Below are 25,021 nucleotides of genomic sequence, written 5' to 3'. Positions count from 1 at the left end.
CCCAACTTCTATTTATCTCCTGTGAAGTATTACATTTGAGCCTGGTGATTTAACTACTTCTGAAGATGCTAAACTCCTTAACATTTCCTCTCTCATTCTCCATTATCTCACACGCCTCCTTAACCACAAAATCTACTTCGTTCCCCTCTTCTGTGAAGGCAGACACAAAGTATTCATGAAGAATCGTGCCCTCATCTTCCACCTCCACACCGATCACCATTCTGGTCTCCAACAGGCCCTACTCTTGTTTTTAGTTATCCTCTTGTTCTTTATGCATTTACAAAACATCTTCAGGTTTTCCTCTATTTTACTTGCCAGTATCTGGGGGCTAAATATTCCTGGATACAAGGTGGGTACCAAATATTTCTGGGATACAAAGTGTTCATGGTGGGGGTGCTGGGTAGCTCAGTTGGCGAGATGGTTAGCAAATGGAAAAGAACAATATCAACAGCGTGGGTTCAATTCCTGTTCCAGTCTGAGGAAGACAACAGAAAACCATCTGTCATCCTACAAGAGAAGGGACAGTACTGGACCTAATCCTAGGGAATGAAGCCAGACAAGTGGTGGAAGTGTCAGTGGGGGAGAATTTCAGGGATAGTGACCAAACACTAAGATTTAAGGAAGTTATGGAAAAGGACAAAGAGGGACCGGAAATAAAGGTACTGAATTGGAGGAAGGCCGATTTCAATATGAAAAAACATTTACATACCAACAGACATCGAAGGTGAGGATGTGCATTCCAGGGCTGCTAAGGAGGATACAATCCACAAGGGCCAGAACTGGTTAGACCAGCAGGTCACATGACTAACTAGGGTTTTCTTTTGAACTGGCCACAGAGAGTTTGAACTCAGAAAGACTGTTTGCTCCTGGACTAAGAAGATCTCTCCTGTCTGCTCCCATCTCTTTCTCACAAGTCTCTGAATCCACTTAAGACACAGGAACCCCAAGACAGGAAAGTCTCCTACAGCGAACAAGGTGTAAGAATAATACTGGACCCCAACGAAAAGCAAGATCTACCGACAAAAACTCTACAGTGAACTCGAAGAACCATAATAAAAACTCTTCATATACTGCTTCAAATTTTTCCACTTTATTTTTTCTTCTGTTCTTTTCTGTCTCTATTTGCATGTGCATATCGTGTATGCATGCAAGCATGGGCGCGTTGTGTATCCATCGGTGTCAACTGAATTAGAGTTTAAGTTCAAGTTTAATAAATTTTAACTTTTCTTTAAACCTAAGAAAGCCTGAGAGTGACCCTTAGACACCATTCTCACCTGGTCATAACAGGAGTGAGTGGTGATTACCTGGAACTCGCTTCCCACGAGGGTGGTAGAAGTGGAGACAATCAATAATTTAAAAAGGAAATCGAAATAACAATTGAGGGAAATAAACTTGCAGGGCTAGGGGACTGACTGGATCGCTCGACAGACTCCAGCATGGACTCGACGAGCTGAATGGCCTCTTGCTATACTGTAATGACTCCATGACTCTATAACCTTTTATTAGCCAAAGCCCAGAACACAAGTGCAGGGAAGTTTTTTTTTTATTCATTCATGGGATGTTGGTGTCGCTGGCTAGGCCACCATTTATTGCCTATCCCTAACTGCCCTTGAGAAGATGGTGGTGAGCTGCCATCTTGAACCGCTGCAGTCCATGTGGGGTCGGTACACCCACAGTGCTGCTAGGAAGGGAGTTCCAGATTTTTGACCCAGCGACAATGAAGAAACGGCGATATAGTTCCAAGTCAGGATGGTGTGTGACTTGGAGGGGAATTTGCAGGTGGTGGTGTTCCCATGTATTTGTTGTCCTTGTCCTTCTAGTTGGTAGAGGTCGCAGGTTTGGAAGGTGCTGCCTAAGGAACCTTGGTGTGTTGCTGCAGTGCATCTTTTAGATGGTACACACTGCTGCCACTGTGCGTTGGTGGTGAAGGGAGTGAATGTTTGTAGATGGGGTGCCAATCAAGAAGGCTGCTTTGTCCTGGATGGTGTCGAGCGTCTTGAGTGTTGTTGGAGCTGCACCCATCCAGGCAAGTGGAGAGTATTCCATCACACTCCTGACTTGTGCCTTGAAGATGGTGGACAGGCTTTGGGGAGTCAGGAGGTGAGTTACTCACCTCAGAATTACTCGTCTCTGACCTGCTCTTGTAGCCACAGTATTTATATGGCTACTCCAGTTCAGTTTCTGGTCAATGGTAGGCCCGAGGATGTTGATAGTGGGGGATTCAGCAATGGTAATGCCGTTGAATGTCAAGGGGAGATGGTTAGATTCTCTCTTGTTGGAGATGGTCATTGCTTGGCACTTGTGAGGCACAAATGTTACTTGCCACTTATCAGCCCAAGCCTGGATATTGTCCAGGTCTTGCTGCATTTATACACGGACTGCTTCAGTATCTGAGGAGTCATGAATGGTGAACATTGTGCAATCATCAGCGAACATCCCCACTTCTAACCTTATGATTGAAGAAAGGTCATTGATGAAGCAGCTGAAGATGGTTGGGCCGAGGACACTACCCTGAGGAACTCCTGCAGTGATGTCCTGGAGCTCAGATGATTGACCTCCAACAACCACAACCATCTTCCTTTGCGCGAGGTATGACTCCAGCCAGCGGAGGGTTTTCCCCCTGATTCCCATTGACCTCAGTTTTGCTAGGGCTCCTTGATGCCATACTCGGTCAAATGCTGCCTTGATGTCAAGGGCAGTCACTGTCACCTCACCTCTTGAGTTCAGCTCTTTTGTCCATATTTGAACCAAGGCTGTAATGAGGTCAGGAGCTGAGTGGCCCTGGCGGAACCCAAACTTAGCATCACTAGGCAGGTTATTGCTAAGCAAGTGCTGCTTGATGGCACTGTTGATGACACCTTCCATCACTTTACTGATGATTGCGAGTAGGCTGATGGGGCGGTAATTGGCCAGGTTGCACTTGTCCTGCTTTTGGTGTACAGGACATACCTGGGCAATTTTCCACATTGCAGGATAGATGCCAGTGTTGTAGCTGTACTGGAACAGCTTGGCTAGGGGCGCGGCAAGTTCTGGAGCACAGGTCTTCAGTACTATTGCCGGGATATTGTCAGGGCCCATAGCTTTTGCAGTATCCAGTGCCTTCAGTCATTTCTTGATATCACGCGGAGTGAATCAAATTGGCTCAAGTCTGGCATCTGTGATGCTGGGGACTTCAGGAGAGGCCGAGATGGATCATCACCTCGGCACTTCTGGCTGAAGATTGTTGCAAATGCTTCAGCCTTATCTTTCGCACTGATGTGCTGGGCTCCCCCATCATTGAGGATGGGGATATATGTGGAGCCACCTCCTCCAGTTAGTTGTTTAATTGTCCACCACCATTCACGGCTGGATGTGGCAGGACTGCAGAGTTTCGATCAGATCCGTTGGTTATGGGATCGCTTAGCTCTGTCTATCGCATGCTGCTTCGGCAGTTTGGCACGCAGATAGTCCTGTGTTGTAGCTTCACCAGGTTGACACCTCATTTTGAGGTATGCCTGGTGCTGCTCCTGGCATGCCCTCCTGCACTCTTCATTGAACCAGGGTTGGTCTCATGGCTTGATGGTAATGTGGGGGATATGCCAGGCCATGAGGTTACAGATTGTGGTTGAGTACAATTCTGCTGCTGCTGATGGCCCACAGCACCTCATGGATGCCCAGTTTTGCATTGCTAGATCTGTTCGAAATTTATCCCATTTAGCACGGTGATAGTACCACACAACACGATGGACGGTATCCTCAATGTGAAGACGGGACTTAGACTCCACAAGGACTGTGCGGTGGTCACTCCTACCAATATAGTCACAGACAGAAGCATCCGCAGCAGGCAGATTGGTGAGGACGAAGTCAAGTCTGTTTTTCCCTCGTGTTGGTTCCCCCACCACCTGCCGCAGACCCAGTCTAGCAGCCATGTCCTTTAGGACTCGGCCAGCTCGGTCAGTAGTGGTGCTACCGAGCCACTCTCGGTGATGGACATTGAAGTCCCCCACTCAGAGTACATTTTGTGCCCTTGCCACCCTCAGTGCTTCCTCAAAGTGGTGTTCAACATGGTGGAGTACTGACTCATCAGCTGAGGGAGGGCGGTAGGTGGTAATCAGTAGGAGGTTACCTTGACCATGTTTGATCTGATGCCATGAGACTTCATGGGGTCCGGAGTTGATGTTGAAGACTCCCAGGGCAACTTCCTCCCTACTGTATACCACTGTGCCACCACCTCTGGTGGGTCTGTCCTGCTGGTGGGACAGGACATACCCGGGGATGGTGATGGCAGTGTCTGGGACACTGTCTGTAAGGTATGATTCCATGAGTATGACTATGTCAGGCTGGTGCTTGACTAGTTTGTGGGACAGCTCTCCCAACTTTGGCCTCAAGCCCCCAGATGTTAGTAAGGAGGACTTTTCAGGGTTGACAGGGCTGGGTTTGCCGTTGTCGTTTCCGATGCCTCGATCGATGCCAGGTGGTCCGTCCGGTTTCATTCGTTTTTATTGACTTCGTAGCGGTTAGGTACAACTGAGTGGCTTGCTAGGCCATTTCAGAGGGCATGTAAGCGTTAACCACATTGCTGTGGGTCTGGAGGCCAGACCAGGTAAGGACAGCAGATTTCCTTCCCTAAAGGACATTAGTGAACCAGATGGGTTTTTACAACAATCGACAATGGTTTCATGGCCATCATTAGACTAGCTTTTAATTCCAGATTTATTAATTAAATTCAAATTCCACCTTCTGCTGTGGTGGGATTCGAACCCATGTCCCCAGAGAAATACCCTGGGTCTCTGGGTTACTAGTCCAGTGATAATACCACTACGCCACCACCTACCCTTGTTATGCTGGAACTGTATAAAACACTAGTTAGGTCACAGCTAGAGTTCTGCAACATTTCTCATCATTACAGGATGTGATCGCATTGGAGACGGGACAAAGGACATTTATAAGGATGCTGTCAGAAGTGGTGAATTTTAGTTATGAGGAACGATTGGATAGATTGGGGTTGATTTCTTTGAAACAAAGGTGGCTGAGAAGAGATTCAATTGAGGTGTATAAAATTATGAGGGGCCTAGACAGAGTGAAGGTGGTCCTATTTCTCAGCAGAGAGATCAATAACCTGGGGGCATAGATTTAATGTAATTGTTGGAAGAATTAAAGGGGGATTGAGGAGAATGTTTTTTCATCCAGAGGGTGATGTGGTCCTGAACTCACTGCCTGAAATGGTGGGAGAGGTAGAAAGTCATCATCGCAAAAAGTCCATTCATATGCACTTGAAGGGCCGTAACCTACAAGGCTACAGCCGAAGAGCTGGGAAGTGAGATCAGGCTGGATGGCTGTTTCTTTGTCAGCGCAGATACGATGGGCTTAATGGCTTCCTTCTGTGCTGTAAATAACTACAACTCTATAAAGAGATATTAGGGTAGATGGCCAACAACTTGGTGAAAGAGGTAGGTTTTAAGTAGCACCTTGAAGCAGGAGAGAGGGAAAGAGAGATGCAGAGGATAAATGGAGGAAATTTCTGAGTTTAGGGACTTGACTGCTGAAGGTAGAGCCAATGTTGGAGCAATTAAAATCGGGTTACTCAACAGGCCAGCTTTGGATGAGTGCAGATATCTTGGAGGGTTGTAGGGATAGACAATATTACAGAGATAGGGGTGAGGCCATGGAAGGATTTAAAAACAAGGATGAGAATTTTAAAATCGAAGCATTGCTTAAGCAGAAGTCACTGTCGATCAGCGAGCGCAATGGGTGATAGGCGAACAGGATTTGGTTCAAGTTAGGATAGGGAGAACAGAGTTTTGGATGACCTCAGGTTTGTGGAGAGTAGAATGTGCGATTTTGGCCAATCGTGTATTGGCAGTGGATAGAGGGATACAGCACTGAAACAGGCCTTTTGGCCCACCGAGTCTGTGCCGACCATCAACCACCCAATTATACTAATCCTACATTAATCGCATATTCCCTACCACATCCCCACCTTCGCTCAATTCTCCTACCATCTACCTACACTAAGGGCAATTTACAATGGCCAATTTACCTATCAACCTGCAAGTCTTTGGCTGTGGGAGGAAACTGGAGCACCCGGTGGAAACCCACACGGCCACAGGGAGAACTTGCAAACTCTATACAGGCAGTACCCAGAACCGAACCCGGGTTGCTGGAGTTGTGAGGCTGCGGTGCTAACCACTGCGCCACTGTGCCGCCCAGTATTCAAGTTAAAAAGTCACAAAGGCATGGATGAGGTTTTTGGCAGCAGAGAGTTGATGCAGGGGCAGATTTGTTGGAGGTAGAAACAGGTGGTATTAGAGGTTGTGAACAGTCTGGTTCAGTCTCAGTTGCCAGGTAGAGGGATTGAGCCAGTGGCTAGAGAACGGATTATTGGCAAGGACTAAATACAATGGCTTTGGTCTTCCCCTATATTTAGTTGAGGATATTTCTGCTCATCTAGTAGTAGATGTTGGACAAGCAGTATGACAATTTAGAGATAATGGAGGGGTCATCAGCGTACATGTGGAAACTGGTGCTGTGTTTTTGGATAATGCCACTGAGCAGCAGGATGTAGATGAGGGGGCCAGGAACATGGAGTCACTTACGGCACTGAAGGAGGCTATTTGGCCAGTCAAGTCCATGCTGGCTCTCCACAGAGCTACGCAGTCAGTCCCACTCCCTGACTCGATCCCCGTTGTCTCTCAGGTGGCCATGAACACTAATCCAAACAAACTCACTAATCTGCATGATGCTGGATATCAAACATTAGCAATTTGTAGCAATGGAACGCAATCATACTTGAAGAAACTCAGCTATTAAGATAACAATGTATGAGGCAAAAATGGATCCGTACATGCTCAAGAGGCACGAAGACACAGTTCATATTGGGAAGTTTCAGTTTCCCACTGGAAATTTGCATAGGAAAGTTTGGTATTTTGAATGTAGGTGTAGACATATATGCAGCACTTGCTAAGAACATGGAGAAAGCCAGAATACATGTTACGGTACCAGCAGTGGTCTGAATCAACTTTGCAGACAATAGTGAGTACAAAAGACAAGGTTGAAAAGTGCACAACAATCTTCAGCCAGAAGTGTTGAATGGATCCTCCTGGCCCTGTTCCTGAGGATCCCACCATCACAGATGCCAGTCTTCAGCTAATTTGATTCACTCCACACAACATCAAGAAATGGCCAAGTGCAGTGGAGATGACAGAGGCTACGGGCCTTGACAATCCCAGCTATAGTGCTCAAGACCTTGAGGTCCTTAGCTAATCTGTTCCAGTACAGCTAAAAAACTGGCATTCACCCAACAATGTGAAAAATTGCCCAAGTACATAGTGTTCATAAAAAGGACAAATCCAAAATTGCCAATGACTGCCCCATCAGGCTAATCCCAATCATCAGCAAAATGATGGAGGAGTTATTAACAGTGCGATCAAGTGACACATAGTCACCAATAGCCTACTCAGTTTGGGTTCTGCAACACACACTCATTTCCAGATCTCTTGTGAAGTCCACAAAATGGAGAAATAACAAGCAATATAGAAAATCACAACTACCTATTATTGTATAAAACTGCAGCTTTGTAGAATGGCACTATTCTGTCTGAATCAGGAGAAGCCGGCGTTGGGGAAAACATAAGGAGCCAGCAAGCTAATCATTGTGCTGTTCATACAATGCATGAGTACCGACAGTTATAGCTGTGCAGGGCAAGTGAACCATTAGTCAGTGGAATCTTACATAAATAGGACATAGGCTGTTCAGCCAATTGAGCATGGTCTGCCATTCAGTTCGATCATGGGTGATCTGCATCCTAACTCCATTTACCTGCCTTCTTTCTGCAACCCTCAATAAACTTTGCCAAACTCTAGTTTATCATCTTTTCCATGCTCCTGACCTTCACCTTCCCTGCAGGTGTGGAAGGAGTCTGCTTGCACACTCAGTCAGATGGCAAGCTCTACAATCTATCAAGGCTGAAAGCAAAGACAAAAACACATCATGTCCTGATCAGAAAACTCCTCTATGCTGATGATGCTGTGCTCGTCGCTCACACAGAAACTTAGCTCCAAAGACATATGGACTGTCTCTCCCGTGCCTGTAACTTGTTCTCCTTGACTATAAGCGTCAAGAAAACCATGGTCATGGGACAAGATATTGCATCTCTGCCCCTGATCACACTAAACACCACCCCACTGGAAGTGGTTAGCAAATTCTGCTATCTTGGGTCCACGGTGATGCAGAGCTTGACACACGCGTAGGGAAAGCAGCTACTACCTTTGGCTGACTTGCGAAACGCGTATGGAATAACACCAAGCTGATTCTTAGGACCAAGCTGATGGTTTATAAGGCCTGTGTTCTCAGCACCTTGCTGTATGGCTGTGAAACATGGGCAACTTACAGCGACCAGGAAAAGCAGCTCAATAATTTCCATCTTCGCTGTTTGTGGCGCATTATGGATATATTCTGGCAAGACAAAATCACAAATGTGGCAGTCGCTCAAAGGCTGAGCTCCCAAGTGTATTGGCACTAATCAAACAGAGGCGGTTATAGTGATAGAACCATTGAAAAGGTACAGCACAGAAGGAGGCCATTCAGCCCATCGCGTCCGCACCGGCCCAACAAACTAGCCACCCAAACTAATCCCACCTGCCAGCACCTGGTCCATAGTCCTGCCGGTTACAGCACTTCAGATACATGTCCAAGTACCTTTTAAAAGAATTGAGTGTCTCTGCCTCCACCACCATTCCTGGCAGCGAATTCCAGATAGCCACTACCCTCTGGGTGAAAAAGTTTCCCCTCATGTCCCCTCTAATCCTTCCATCAATCACCTTAAGTCTGTGTCCCCTGGTAGCTGACCTCCCCACCAAGGGGACAGGTCTACTCTATCTAGACCCCTCATACTTTTGTACACTTCAATCAAGTCACTCCTCAGCCTCCTCAGTTCCAGGGAAAACAACCCTAGCCTATCCAATCTTTCCTCATAGCTGCAATCTTCAAGCCCTGGCAACATTCTTGTAAATCTCCTCTGTACTCTCTCTCGATAGAGCAATTATGTCCTTCCTATAATGTAGTGACCAGAACTGCACACAATATTCCAGCTGTGGCCTAACCAACGTTCTATACAGTTCGAGCATCACATCCCTGCTTGTACTCTATACCTTGGGCAATAAAGGAAAGCAATCCATATGCCTTCTTCACCAAAATAAAAGCAAAATACTGCAGATGCTGGAAATCTGAAATAAAAACAAAAAATGCTGGAAATACTCAGCAGGTCTGGCAGCATTTGTGGAGAGAAGCAGAGTTAATATTTCAGGTCAGTGACCTTCCATCAGTCCTGATGAAAGGTCACTGACCTGAAACGTTAACTCTGTTTCTCCCTCCACAGATGCTGCCAGACTGCTGACTATTTCCAGCATTTTTTGTTTTTATTATGCCTTCTTCACCACTCTATCTACCCGGACATGCACTCCAAGGTCTCTCACTTCTCCTACCCCTCTCAACATCCTCCCGTTTATTGTTTATTCCCTCACTTTATTTGCCCTTCCCAAATGCAACACCTCACACTTCTCTGGATTGAATTCCATTTGCCACTTTTCCGCCCGCTCAACCAGACCATTCATATAATTTTGGAGTCCACGGCTTTCCTCCTCACTATTAACTACATGGCCAATTTTTGTGGCATCAGCAAATTACCCAATCATGCTTTCCACATTTAAGTCCAAATCATTAATATATACCACAAACAGATCGGACATGTCCGCAGAATGAGATGGTCGCATACCCAAGGACCTTCTGTATAGTGAGATGGCTGGGGCCAGCCGACCAGTGGGGCACCCAAAGCTCAGCTGCATCGATGCTTGTAAGCATGACATGAAGGCCCTAACACACATGGGAGTCACTAGCGGGTGAAAGAGGGAAATGGTGACACTTCCTGTGGACTGGTGTGCACTACCACAATGACCAGTAGCTACAGCAGCTTGGCAACAGGCACCAACATCAAAAACAACAACTCACAGCGTAACTTGGCAGCTTCACATGTGGCACTTGCAGCAGAACCTGCCTCTCAAGGATTGGCATTCTCAGCCATCAGAGGTGCACCAAGAGAAGACACCAACCTAAACGGATTGTTTGCTGTGTGTCGATCATCTTTCGTAGATGGAAGGATGCCAAAACCAAAAACAAACCTCATCAATGTTTTGGGGGAGGGAGTTTGAGATTTCAACGACACTTAGTGTGAAGAAGTGCTCTATGATATCACCTCTGAACAGCTTAACTCTAATTTTACGGTTATGCTGTTTTGTTCTGCATCTCACCACCACAGAGTCATAGAGTTATACAGCACAGAAACAGCCCTTCAGCCCATCGTGTCCGTTCCGGCCATCAAGCACCTATCTATTCTAATCCCATTTTCCAGCCCTTGGCCTGTAGTCCTGTATGTTATGGAGTTTCAAGCGCTCATCTAAATACTTCTTAAATGTTGTCAGGGTTCCTGCCTCTACCACCTCTTCAGGCATTGCATTCCAGATTCCAACCAACCTCTGGGTGAAAATGTTTTTCCTCAAATCCCCTCTAAACCTCCTGCCCCTTACAATAAATCTATGCCCCCTGGTTATTGACACCTCCGCTATGGGAAAAAGTTTCTTCCTATCTACCTGATCAATGTCCCTCATAATTTTGTATACCTCCATCAGGTCCCCCCTCGGCCTTCTCTGCTCGAAGGAAAACAACCCTAGCCTATCCAGTCTCTCTTCAAAGCCCAGGCAACATCCTGGTGAGTCTCCTCTGCACCCTCTCCAGTGCAATCACATCCTTCTTATAGTGTGGCGACCAGAACTATACACAGTACTCCAGTTGTGGCCTAACTAGCATTTTATACAACTCCATCATAACCTCCCTGCTCTTATATTCTATGCCTCAGCTAATGAAGGCAAATATCCCATAAGCCTTCCTAACCACCTTATCTCCCTGTACTGCTGCCTTCAGTGATCTATGGACAAGTACACCAAGGCCCCTCTGAACCTCTGTACTTCCTAGGGTCCTACCACCCATTGTATATTCCCTTGCCTTGTTAGTCCTCCCAAAATGCATCATCTCACACTTCTCAGGATTAAATTCCCTTTGCCACTGCTCTGCCCATCTTACCAGCCCATCTATATCGTACTGTATTGTAAGGCTTTTCTCCTCACTAGTTACACCACCACCAAACACCAGAGGAAATAATTTTTCTCTACCTACCCAATCAAATCCTTTTAATCATCTGAAACACTTAAATTAAATCACCCCTTAATTTTCAGTATTCAAGTGAATACAAACAAAGTAGATGTAAACTGCTCTCACAATTTAACCCTTTTAGCCCAGTATTATTCTGGTGAATCTGTGCTACAGCATCTCCACGACCAATGTATCCTTCTTGTGGTCCAGTGCTCAGAACTGAATGCAGTTCTCTGGATCTGTAACAATATTGATGCAAATCTTACAAATCTAGGAGGAATAAATCAAAACAGCAGAGACCCAGCATGAGGGACACCACCACGGACAGAAGGTTAGAATGCTTTTAAAGATAAACGAACATATTAAGAGTACATAAGCCTCTTGTATGGGATGGGGGCAAAGAGATTGGTTGCTCATTACAGATTTGCAGCAGTGAACTGTAATTCCAAGAGGTTTGTGCATAGGAACTGAACAAGCAGAGAGTGTTCTTCTCTACTCAGAAGAAAGTGCTTTTAGTTTCTCCTTGGGAGAAACCAGACTAATGAGTTGCACATAATTTGTTGGTCGCAGTTGGTGGCACGAAATATATTCATTCCAGTTTCCAGCTGGCACTACAGAATGAGACATGATCATTAACCAGGTTCTCAGCTGGTAGTGTAAACCATGTCGTTCACATGTTTACTACAATACTGCACTGTAGTGGTTAGATTCTGTTTAGAACAGATGTCAAAACAGCTGAAGTGAAGCCCCTGTTGTTTGAGGTATGGAACCAGAAGACCAGATGAAAGCACTGTTGTCCATTGTGTACCAAAAATTCCCCCAAATTAAGAAATCTTCTGAACCAGAGGTGACATTGTTTCTCAACAGACTACACTCCTTTAATTAAGGAAATGACAGACCTATTTGAACAAATATGTATCAGTAAGAGTGCCCGTGTCTAAAAGTTTGCCACTTTAGCAATACTGTTCTTTGCCTGAATATTTGCAGTGAGCAGGAATTTTCCCCATTACTGATGTTTTCAACATGTGCTTGATAGGAGCTACAAAACTGGTCACCCAATTTCTAATTACTTTTTTAAAAACTTATTTCAAGTTGTACAATTGTATACGCAGGCTTTGACTAGAACATGAATATACTGATAAACCTATGGTGGTTGTCTTAATGTTTGGTAAATTTACACAGCTTTGCTGCCAGCCCATGATCTTGCTGAATGCAAGCACCAGTTGGAATTGGGACTACAACAATTCCTGCTGGTCCCAATGAAAGATGCATTTACTTCATAGTGCTAGATGCATTCCACTCTCCGACCTTCTGAAGGGGCTGGGCGCAAACAGTAACATTCCACTAAGATGCATGGTAACATCATTCTGATTCGATAATACATTACTAGCAACTACTGATGGTGAAATGCTCTGCACTTCCCCCATTGAGTTGCATATCTAAAATTAAATTAGAAAAGTACCTGCTAGGGTTGGCACTGTAACCTTATTCCACTCCCATGGTTGGTCATATTCCTCTGCAGGCCTTGTGTCGTCTTGTGGTAACTTGCTTTCCCTTAGGTAACTAGCATCACACTCTGTGTCTGAAACTACACCACTCCCTTCAAGTTCACAGGGTGTGTCATATAGCTGAATTTCTTTCTTCTGGCTCTCTTGCTTGTGAATCTCTGGGAAACAAAAGTAAGTCTCATGAGTGCAAAAGAAGAAAAGCAGTCAAGAAAAAAAAAATTCTATGAAGCATGCTGTTTAAAGTCCATATGATTTAATGTGGTTGCTATAAATTGAGGTTGTAAAAATATTAATATCAGGAAAACAGAAAATAAATTGCTACATCCTTTTCCAGTTTGATACTTTCCTCTTACCCCTTTACAGCTAAAAGCAATGATGCCTGCTGAGAGGTAGATCTGACCCAAAAGGCTATTCTTTGAGAGTCTGGAAAGTGTTGAAAGGCTGCTCATTCTCTCATAAGGCATTACAACCAAACCTGACGCTGTCTTACCAGGCATTGATACAAATGCCCATTCTAACAGGATCATGGAGTAACATTCCACTGTGGTTCATTTTCTTCCTGCAAACCCTGAGCACACTGAGGCCAACTGGATTTGTCTTTTTGTATTGCTGAAAATAGAGACATGTTGTCGAAGCTTTTCACCTTGCACTCGTCAGGCCAATCGCAAGAATAACCAATGTAAGGGAAAACAACAACTTATACTATATGAGAAGAGAGTGTTGAATGGTTATCAAGTGAACTCTGATTGGTAGAGGCATTGCCTTGACCAATCAGAGTCAAGCTGCCTGGTTTAAATTTTAAATGGTTCCAGGGATGGAGGATTTTAGTTACTAGGCTAGGTTGGAAAAGCTGGGTTTGTTCTCCTTAGAACAAAGGAAATTGTGGGGAGATTTAATAGAAGTGTACAAGATTATGACAGGCTTAGATAAGTTAGACAAGAAAAACTGTTCCCATTAACAAATGGAACAAGGACTAGGGGACACAGATTGAAAGTTTTGGACAAAAGATGCAGGGGGAATATGAGGAAGCACTTTTTTTTACGCTGTGGGTGGTAATGACCTGGAACTCGCTGCCCATAAGGGTTGTGGAAGTGAAGATGATCAATGACTTCAAGAGGAAATTAGATGGCCACCTGAGAGATGTAGATTTGCAGGACTACAAGGATCGAGTTGGAGAGTGGGATTGACAGCATAGCTCCGTGGAGAGCCAGCATAGACTCGATGGGCTGACTGACCTCCTTTGTTTCCATAAATGACTCGATGACTCCATGTCCAACTATCCTCCTCCATGGCTGCCTGATCACTGAAGCATGTAAAACACGTATATCAATATGAACAACTGTGTTGTCAGTTTATGCACCCTCATGTAAAAGCTGTGCTAAGGAAATATAAAATTTACAAAACCATTTGGCCAATTCTCCAACCACATGCTCATCAAGTGAGACTCCACGTCAGAAACCTCACCTCATGAAACTACCCCTAATATGTTTAGACTTGACAGTTAGTTGTTAAATGTTTGATAGATTTCTTGTATGAATTTGTAATGATTATCTGCATGAAAATAAAGCTTTTAAAAAAAACTTGAACCCATTAAAAATGCCAAGTGGTTAAGGAAAGATTGTTTGTACTGCATAGGTTTGAATCATTATACACACATCAACCTTAATATAATTCTGTTATACCTGAAGGCAGTGTCTAATTTTTGAGTGCCCCAATCATTTTAATCTATTGCATAAGACAAGATTGATCTCGCGTACATTTAAGAGAAAAAAAAATTTACACATTTTGAGCCTTCAAGGAATATTTTTTGGCTCTGCTCCAGACCTGTCAAACTCTTTTATCTGTCTCACAGCAGTTAAAATACTGCTTGATCTACACAGGTTCCATGACAAAACTGTTGCCTTTGAGAGACTTGTAACATTTCTTGTTCACACCAGAACTAGCATCACGGCCCAAAAACATTAGGTGCACAGGAAGTGTTTCCTGCATTTACTGTTTTCATTTCAGATTTCTAGCATCAAAGTGATGGAAGGTGTCGTTGACAGTGCTATCAAGCAACACTTACTCAGCAATAACCTGCTCACTGATGCTCAGTTTGGGTCCTACCAGGCCCACTCAGCTCCTGATCTCATTACAGCTTTGGTCCAAACATGGACAAAAGAGCTGAACTCAAGAAGTGACAACAAGGCAGCATTTGACCAGGTATGGCATCAAGGAGCCCGAGCAAAACTGGAGAAAATGGGAATCAGGAGGAAACTTCTCCACAGGTTGGAGTCATACCTAGCACAAAGGATGATGGTTGTGATTGTTGAAGGCCAATCATCTCAGTCCCAGGGCAATACTGCATGAGTTCCTCAGGGAAGTACTCCCCCGAGGGGGAATATTTGCTAGAGTGGTTGGGAGGGTTTAAACTAAAATGGCAGGGGGATGGGAACCTTTCCAAGGATTAAGAGGAGGGGGATCAAGGACAAGAACAAAAGACAGTAAGGAGAATAAGAAAAGTGATAGGCAGAGAAATCAAGGGCCAGAATCAAACAGGGCCACAGTGGAAAATAGTGGGAAGGGGACAGGTAATGTTAAAAAGACAGGCCTCAAGAATTTGTGCCTTAATTCGCATAGCATTCACAATAAAGTGGATGAATTAATCGCGCAAATAGATGTAAACGGGTATGATACAGTCGGGATTACGGAGACATGGCTGCGGGGTGACCAGGGATGGGAAATGAACATCCAGGGGTATTCAGTATTTAGGAAGGACAGACAAAAAGTAAAAAAGCAGTGCAGTTGCATTGCTGATTAAAGAGGAAATTAATGCAAAAGCGAGGAAGGATATTAGCTCTGATGATGTGGAATTTGTATGGGTAGAGCTGAGAAACACTAAGGGGCAAAAAACGTTAGTGGGGTTGTATATAGGCCCCCAAAATGTAGTGGTGATGTTGGGAATGGCATTAAACAGGAAATTAGAGACACATGCGACAAAGGAACATCTGTAATTATGGGTGACTTTGATCTGCATATAGATTGGGCAAATCAAATTAGTCACAATACCATAGAGGAGGAATTCATGGAGGGTATACAGGATGGTTTTGTGGAACAATACATTGAGGAACCAACTCGAGAAAAGGCCATCCTAGACTGGGTATTGTGTAATGAGAGGGGAATAATTGACAATCTAGTTGTGTGAGACCCCTTGGGGATGAGTGACGATAAAAGACAGAATTCTTCATCAAGATGGAGAGTGACGTAGTTCATTCTGAGACTAGGGTCCTGAATCTTAATAAAGGAAACTACGAAGGTATGAGGCACGAGTTGGCTATGATGGATTGGGAAACGTTACTTAAAGGGATGATGGTGGATAGGCAATGGCAAACATTCAAAGAGCGCATGGATGAACTGCAACAATTGTTTATTCCTGTGTGGCGCAAAAGTAAAACGGGACAGGTGGCCAAACCATGGCTTACAAGGGAAATTAGAGATAGCATTAGATCCAAGGAAGAGGCATACAAATTCGCCAGAAAAAACAACAGACCTGAGGATTGGGAGCAGTTTAGAATTCAGCAAAGGAGGACCAAGGTATTGATTAAGAAGGGGAAAATAGAGTACGAGAGTAAGTTTGCGGGGAACATAAAAACTGACTGTAAAAGTTTCTGTAGGTATGTGAAGAGAAAAAGATTGGTGAAGACAAATGTAGGTCCCTTACAGTCAGAAACAGGGGAATTTATTATGAGGAACAAAGAAATGGCTGACCAACTAAATGCATTCTTTGGTTCTGTCTTCACAAAGGAGAATACAAATATCATACCAGAAGTGTTGGGGAACACAGGGTTTAGTGAAAGGACGGAACTGATGGAAATCAGTATTAGTAGAGAAATGGTGTTGGGGAAATTGATAGGATTGAAGGCCGATAAATCGCCAGGGCCTGATAATCTACATTCCAGACTACCTAAGGAAGTGGCCCTAGAAATAGTGGATGCATTGGTGGTCATCTTCCAAGATTCTATAGACTCTGGAACAGTTCCTACAGATTGGAGAGTAGCTAATGTAACCCCACTATTTAAAAAGGGAGGTAGAGAGAAAGCAGGGAATTATAGACCAGTCAGCCTGACGTCGGTAGTGGGGAAAATTCTAGAATCCATTATCAAAGATTTTATAGCAGAGCACTTGGAGAACAGTGGTAGAATCGGACAGAGTCAGCATGGATTTACAAAAGGGAAATCATGCTTGACAAATCTACTAGAATTCTTCGAGGATGTAACTAGGAGAATTGATGAGGGGGAGCCAGTGGATGTGGTTTATTTGGACTTTCAGAAGGCTTTTCACAAAGTCCCACATAAGAGGTTAACATGTAAAATTAAAGCGCATGGGATTGGGGGTAATGTATTGCGATGGATAGAAAATTGATTGGCAGACAGGAAACAAAGAGTAGGAATAAACGGGTCTTTTTCTGAATGGCAGGCAGTGACTAGTGGGGTACCGCAGGGATCAGTGCTAGGACCCCAGCTATTCACAATATAGATTAATGATTTTGAGGAGGGAACTAAATGTATTATCTCCAAATTGGCAGATGACACAAAACTGGGTGGGAGAGTGAGTTGTGAGGAGGATGCAGAGAGGCTTCAGGGTGATTTGGACAAGTTGAGTGAGTGAGCAAATGCATGGCAGATGCAGTATAATGTGGATAAATGTGAGGTTATCCACTTTGGTAGCAAAAACAGGAAGGCAGATTATTATCTGAATGGCTAAAAACAGAGAGGGGAATATGCAACATTCTCTTACACCATTCGCTGAAGGTAAGCATGCAGGTGTAACAGGTGGTAAAAAGGGCAAATGGTAGTCGGCCTTCATAGCAAGAGGATTCGAGTACAGGAGCAGGAATGACTTGCTGCAATTATACATGGCCTTGGTGAGGCGACACTTGGAATATTGTGTGCAGTTTTGGTCTCCTTATCTGAGGAAGGATGTTCTTGCTATGGAAGGAGTGCAGTGAAGGTTTACCAGACTGATTCCTGGGATGGCAGGACTGACATATGAGGAGAGATTGAGTCGGTTAGGATTATATTCACTGGAGTTCAGAAGAGTGAGGGGGGATCTCACAGAAACCTATAAAATTCTAACAGGACTTGACAGGGTAGATGCAGGAAGGATGTTCCCGATGGTGGGGGAATCCAGAACCAGGGGTCATAGTCTAAGGATACGGGGTAAACCTTTCAGGACTGAGATGAGGAGAAATTTTTTCACCCAGAGAGTGATGAGCCTGTGGAATATGCTACCACAGAAAGCAGTTGAGGCCAAAACATTGTATGTTTTCAAGGAGTTAGATATAGCTCTTGGGGCGAAAGCAATCAAAGGGTATGAAGCGAAAGTGGGAACAGGTTACTGAGTTGGATGATCAGCTATAATCATAATGATTGGTGGAGCAGGCTCGAAGGGCTGAATGGCCTACTCCTGCTCCTATTTTCTATGTGTTCATGTAGTGTCCTAGGCTCAACCATCTTCAGCTCTTCATCAATGGCCTTCCCTCCATTTATTTATTTTATTTATTTAGAGATACAGCACTGAAACAGGCCCTTCGGCCCACCAAGTCTGTGCCGACCAACAACCACCCATTTACACTAACCCTGCAGTAATATTCCCTACCACCTACCTACACTAGGGGCAATTTACAATGGCCAATTTACCTATCAACCTGCAAGTCTTTGGCTGTGGGCGGAAACCGGAGCACCCGGCGAAAACCCACGCGGTCACAGGGAGAACTTGCAAACTCCGCACAGGCAGTACCCAGAAACGAATCTGGTTTGCTGGAGCTGAGAGGCTGCGGTGCTAACCGCTGCGCTACTGTGCCGCCCCATCATAAGGTCAGAAGTGGGGATGTTCGCTGAGGATTGCACAATGTTCAGCACCATTTGTGACTCCTCAGATACTGAAGCAGTTAGTGTCCATTTGCAGCAAGACCTGGACAACATTCAGGCTTAAGCTAATAGTGGCAAGTTACATTCATGCCACACAAGTGCCAGACATTGACCATCTCAAGCAAGAGAGAATCCAACTATCTCCCCTTGACATTCAATGGCATTACCATTGCTGAATCCCCCGACATCCTGGCAGTTATTATGGACAAGAAATTGAACTCGACCAGCCACATAAATACTGTGGCAGGTCACAGGCTGGGAATTCTGCAGTGAGTAACTCACCTCCTGACTCCTGACAGCACAAGTCAGGAGTGTGATGGAATCTTTTCCAACTACCTGGATGGGTGCAGCTCCAACAATACTCATGAAGTTCGACACCATCCAGGACAAAGCAGCCCGCTTGATTGGCACCTCATCCATCACCTTCAACATTCACTCCCTCCACCACCACTGTAGCAACTCACCAAGGCTCCTTCGACAACACCTTCCAAACCCACAACCTCTACCACCTAGAAGGACAAGGGCAGCAGATGCATGGGAATGCCACCATCTGCAAGTTTCCTTCCAAGCCAAACACCATTCTGACTTTGAACTATAATCGCTGTTCCTGGGTCAAAATCCTGGAACTCCCTAACAGCACTGTGGGTGTACCTACACCACATGGACTGCAGCAGTTCAAGGCAGCTCGCCACCACCTTCTCAAGGGCAATTAGGGATGGGCAATAAATGCTGGCCTACCCAGCAATGCCCACATCCTGTGAAAGAACAAAATAAAATTTCACATCCATTCTAATGTATGGTGCCCAGAATTGAACAATGGGCAGAATTTTAATTTGTCAAGGAGCATGGGTTCTGATGCGGACAGGGGAATTAAAATTCTGAAAAGTGCCAGTGGATCAGAAACCCGATGTGATGCCCCACTTTCGGGCTTTACCAGTGAGCGTTTGCAGGTGAGCGGGAATGCCTGTGGCGCTGTCAGGTCAATAAATTAAATATTTAAATAATCAATTAATTGTAGATTTAACTCAGGATTCTGGCTTTAACAGTCAGCGTACAGGTTTCCTAAGCTGTGTGGAACTTAGCAAGGTCAACAATCGGGAGAACAGCAGGGAGTCATTGAAAAACAAACCTGACAGACAAGAAAGCTTGTAAGCAGTGAAACTGAACAGCTGCAGCCCTGCCTATGGGAAAGGCTTGTTCTCACACAGCAGCTGTTCTGAGAGCCTGATTTCAACACTTGACAGGTGATTTCCAATTTCTTGGAAGTCATTCCATCTGCCTTGGACTTTACTCACTTTGATCTTAACTTCCATGTTGTCAGCCTTCACTCTAGCATGGCAGCAGTTTATGCAGCTATAGCATTGACCTCTGAAGAGCAGGAGGAGCAGCCACAACACCAGCAGCAGCAGCTGCCTTCTCTTTGAACAATGCCACTCCACAGGAAACAGGATAAGGACACAGAGCTCCAGCTCGAAGAAGGCAATAACCCCAGCACAGTGTATAGAAAGAAGATTAGCTTCCATGACATGACCAAGCAACAGTGCCTCAGGAGGTTCAAGTTTTCATGCAAGTCGTTGCTGGCATCTGCAGATTCCTGGAAGAAGACTTCCTCCTAAGAGGACTAGATGGGTATGTCAAGGTCACCACAGTCCTAAATTTCTTTGCCTTCAGCATCTTCTAGTGATTTGCTGGTGACATCTGTAGGATCTCACAATCAGGTGCCCACAAGGTAACATACCATATTTGCCAAGGCTGCCAGTTTCGTCCATTTTGAAACTGATTGAGGCCAGTCAGACACAGAGGGCTCTTGCATTTGCTGCAGTGGCTGGAATCCCATAGCTACAGGGAGTCATAGACTGCACAATGCGGCAGTCAAGGCACCCTGGAACAGCCTGAAGTCTTTAACAATTGAAAGGGTTTCCACTCCCTCAGTGTTCAGCCTCTATACAATCACTGGAAAGTGATACAAGATATCTGGAAGTTGTCATGAATCCTTCATCCTTCACCAGTCAGGTTTCCCTCCAAGCAGAGAGGGCGTGTGGCTCCTCTGAGGGCCTGGCTGATGACACCTGTGAGGAGTGATTCAGGTGCCTGGATAGATCTGGAGGTGCATTTCAGTACACACCATCAAGGGTCTTGAATATGATACTGGTCTGCTGTGCTTTCACAACATCGCACTGCAGAAAAGAATGGATCTGCAGGAGGAGGAAGGTGCAGGGCACTCGACATCCTCCAACGAGGAGGAGGACCATAGAATAATTATGGCATAGAAGGAGGCCATTCAGCCCGTTGTGTCTGTGCCGGCTGAAAAAACTAGCCACCCAATCTAATCTCACCTTCCAGCACCTGGTCCATAGCCTTGAAGGTTACAGCACTTCAAGTGCGTGTCCAGGTACCTTTTAAATGAGTGAGGGTTTGGGCCTCCACCACCGTTCCTGGCAGCGGATTCCGGTGAATTTCACCCTCTGGGTGAAAATGTTTTTCCTCATGTCCCCCCTAATCCTTCTACCAATCACCTTAAATCTGTGCCCCCTGGTAATGGACCTCTCCATTTCGCGAAACAGGTCCTTCCTGGCCCCTCATAATTTTCTACACCTCAATTAAGTCACCCTTCAACCTCCTCTGTTCTAAGGAAAACAACCCTAGCCTATACAATAATATAAAAGCAAAATACTGCGGATGCTGGAAATCTGAAACAAAAACAAGAAATGCTGGATTCACTCAGCAGGTCTAGCAGCATCTGTGGAAAGAGAAGCAGAGTTAACGTTTCGGGTCAGTGACCCTTCTTCGGACCCTAGCCTATACAATCTTTCCTCAAAGCTACAACTTTCGAGCCCTGGCAACATTTTTGCAAATCTCCTCTGCACTCACTACATTACTCTGTAATGTGATGATCAGAACTGTACACAATACTCCAGCTGTGGCCTAACCAGTGTTTTATACAGTTCCAGCATTACATCCCTGTTTTTGTATTCTGTACCTCAGCCAACAAAGGAAAGCATTCCATATGTCTTCTTCACCACTCTATCTACTTGTCCTGCCACCTTCAGGGACCTGTGGACATGCACTCCAAGGTCTCTTACTTCTTCTACCCCTCTCAATATCCTCCCGTTTATTGTGTTTTCCCTCGCTTTGTTTGCCCTCCCCAAATGCATTACCTCACACTTCTCGGGATTGAATTCTATTTGCCTCTTTGCTGCCCACTCAGCCAAACCATTGATATCATTCTGGAGTCTACGGCTATCCTCTTCACTATCAACTATACAACCAATTTTTGTGTTAGCAGAAGATTTCCCAATCATGTCTCCCACATTTAAGGCCAAATCATTAATATATGCCACAAACAGCAAGGGACCCAACACTGAGCCCTGTGGAACACCACTGGAAACAGCTTTCCATTCACAAAAAACATCCATCGACTACAACCCTTTGTTTCCTGGCCCTGAGCCAATTCTGGATCCAACCTGCCACATTCCCCTGTATTCCACGGGCTTTCATTTTACTGACCTGTCAAATACCTTACTAAAATCCATCTAGACCACATTCACTGCACTATCCTCATCAATCCTTCTTGTTATTTCCTCAAAAACCTCAATTAAGTTAGTAAGACATGACCTTTCCCTAACAAATATATGCTGACTATCCCTGATTAATCAGTGACTTTCTTCTAAGTGGCAGTTTATCCTGTCCCTCAGTATAGATTCTAACAATTGACACACCACCGAGGTCAGACTGACCGGCCAATAATTATTTGGCCTATCCCTCGCACCTTTTTTTAAAAATGGTACATTTGCAGAGCTCCAATCCTCTGGTACCTCTCCTGTATCTGGTGAGGATTTGAAGATGATCCTCAGTACATCCACTATTTCCTCATGGCTTCCTTTAACAACCTAGGATGCAATCCATCCGGCCCTAGTGACTTATCCACTTTCAAGGATGTCAGACCCTCTAGTACTTCCTCTCTTATTATGCTTATCGTATCTAATATTTCACACTCCTCCCTTTTAACTACAATGTCTGTATCAACCCTCTCCTTTGTGAAGGCAAGTTTAATGTAACTTCCCTGCTCAGTTTTGACCTGCTAGAAATGAGTCTGTGCTTTGTATTTTTTTTTAAACGACCTTATGAAACCATGTTGCTTCTTTTGGTGTCTTGTGTATCATTTTTCGTAAAGACTCTCCAAAATACAATGCAAAGCAATGATCACAAATCTGTGCAGTGAACAACCTGCATCTCTTCAGGACCTTTAATGTAGTAAACCACACAAAGCACTTAAAAATTGTGATAAAAAAAACATTTTTTTGACATCGAGCCACATAAAGAGATATTAGGACAGCAAAGAGGTAACTTTTATGGAGCGTCTTAAAGGAGAGAAAGGTAGGGATGTGGATAGGTTAAGGGAGGGAACTTGAAAGCTTAGTTCCTAGGCAACTGAAGGCATGGTCGCCAATGGTGAAGGGAAGAAAATCTGGAATGCGCAAGAGGCCAGAATTGGAGTAGGATTGATATCTCAGAGTTTGGAGGGCTGGAGGAGATTGTAGAGATAGGAGGGGAAAAATTATGGAGGGAATTGAAAACAAGGTGAGAATTTTTTTTAAACGGGAAAATGCAGGTCAGCAAACATACGGATGAAGGGTGAATCGACTTGTTGAGAGTTAGAATGTGGGAGCAGAGATTTAGATGAGCTCAGTTTTTGAACAGTTGAAAATGGTAGATCAGCCAAGAGAGTCTAGATATAAAAAAAGGCATAGTTGCAACAGACGAGCTGAGGCAGGGCAGAGACAGGTGATGTTACGGAGGTGAAAGTACATGATCTTGGTGATGGAGTCGACAGATATGTGTCAGCAGTTCATCTCAGGATCAAATAGGACGTCAAGGTTGCGAACAGTCTGGATCAGCCTCAGAAAGTGCCCAGGGAGACAGATGGAGTCAGCGCTAGGCAACAGAGTTTGCATCAGGGCCCAAAGACTTTGGTTTTCCCAATATTTAATTGGGGGAAATTTCAGCTCATCCAGTACTGACTATTGGACAACCAGTGTGACAAATCCGAGGCAATAGTGGGGTCAAGAGAAGCAGTGATGAGGTTAGTGTAAACGTGGAACCTGACATCGCGTTTTTGGATGAGGTCTCCAAAGCATGCAAATGAGCAGTCGGAGAGGGCCAAGAATAGATCCTTAGAGATCTACAGAGATAGATGTGCATGAGCAGGAAGAGAAGCCATTGCAGGTGATTCTCTAGCTACTACTGGGTAGACAGGAACAGAATCAGGCAAGGCAGTCCCAGCCACCTGGACAACAGAGGGTAGATGATTCAGGAGGATGGTGTGACCAACTGTCAAAAGTTGCGCAGAAATCAAGGAAGAGGGGGAATAATTTACCACAATTATAGGTCAAAGTAACTTAAGATGTCAGCTGCGACTTTGGTAAATTCTAATTCGCTTTGTCAGGGGAAAAAATCTGAGGGGTTCAAACATGGAGTGATAGGACAGATGGGCACATATTTGGGAGGTGACAACACGTTAAAGGACTTTGGCAAGAAAAGGGAGGTTGGTGTTGGGGTGATAGTTTTCAAGTGCAAAAGTGACAAGGGTGGGTTTTTTGAGGAAGATGTGATGATGGCAGATTTTAAGGAGAGGGTGACAGTACCTGAGGAGACAGAACCATTAACGATATCTGCTAACTTCATGACTAGGAAGGGAAGTTTGGTGGGAATACTGCTGAGGAAGCAGTAGGTGGGCCTCACGGACAAGTTGAGCACAGAAATGGAATGAGGAGTGATAGAAAAGAAACTAGAGAAAGATGCAAGTTCAGGACTAAAGCAGGGGGAACCTATGGCGAGGTTTGGCTTGGTGATCTAGGGAAGGGAGGGAAGAGACAGATAGCTGAAAGAATGGTCTCAAAATCTGAGTGACAAAGAAGTCCATGAGCTCCTCACACTTGTCGTTGGAGATGACGGTGAAGAGGACAGAGCACAAGGTTTAAGATGATGGTTTGTAGTGGAAAAGTTGGTGCTGATCTTGGAATAATGAGCAGTCTTGGCAAAAGGGAACAGGATGCCATACTGCTTCATGTAGTCTAGCCGGATCTGGCAATGAATGGCTAAATCAGTTGTCCGCTATAAACATTCAAGCCTGCGTCCCTTGAACCTAAGGAAGCGGAGGTGCAGGTTGTACCGGGGGCAATTATGGCGACAGATAGTAATAGTTTTAATGAGGAAAAGGGCATCAAAGGTGGAGATGAAGGTGTGAATGAGATTCAGAAATGTTATGCCAATTCGAGGGCCAATGGCTATATAGTTTGGAATTTGAAAGTGCCATTGTATGTGACTTATGTTATGAACGTTAGACTTTGTAGCATGATAGTTTTTAAAACTGAGATTTTTTAAATGTCGTTTAAGATGGAGTCAGAGAAGTCAGGTGACCTC

The 25,021-nt window shown here is 44.7% G+C and overlaps 1 protein-coding gene across 2 annotated transcripts in view; it reads right to left on the bottom strand.

Annotated features, from left to right (window-relative positions):
• The window catches only part of LOC137369475 (SH2 domain-containing adapter protein B-like), a 1,226,906-nt gene that overhangs the window by 1,034,612 nt on the left and 167,273 nt on the right, over positions 1-25,021 (bottom strand). For both annotated transcript variants that reach the window (XM_068030757.1, XM_068030758.1), the window contains exon 3: positions 12,644-12,847. In XM_068030757.1, coding sequence (XP_067886858.1) covers positions 12,644-12,847 — 204 coding nt within the window. The remainder of the gene's footprint in view (positions 1-12,643; positions 12,848-25,021) is intronic.

Source organism: Heterodontus francisci, chromosome 4, assembly GCF_036365525.1.
Source record: "Heterodontus francisci isolate sHetFra1 chromosome 4, sHetFra1.hap1, whole genome shotgun sequence".
Lineage (NCBI taxonomy): Eukaryota > Metazoa > Chordata > Chondrichthyes > Heterodontiformes > Heterodontidae > Heterodontus > Heterodontus francisci.
The sequence above is the reverse complement of the archived record's forward strand: the minus strand, read 5'-3'. Positions and strand labels throughout refer to the sequence as shown.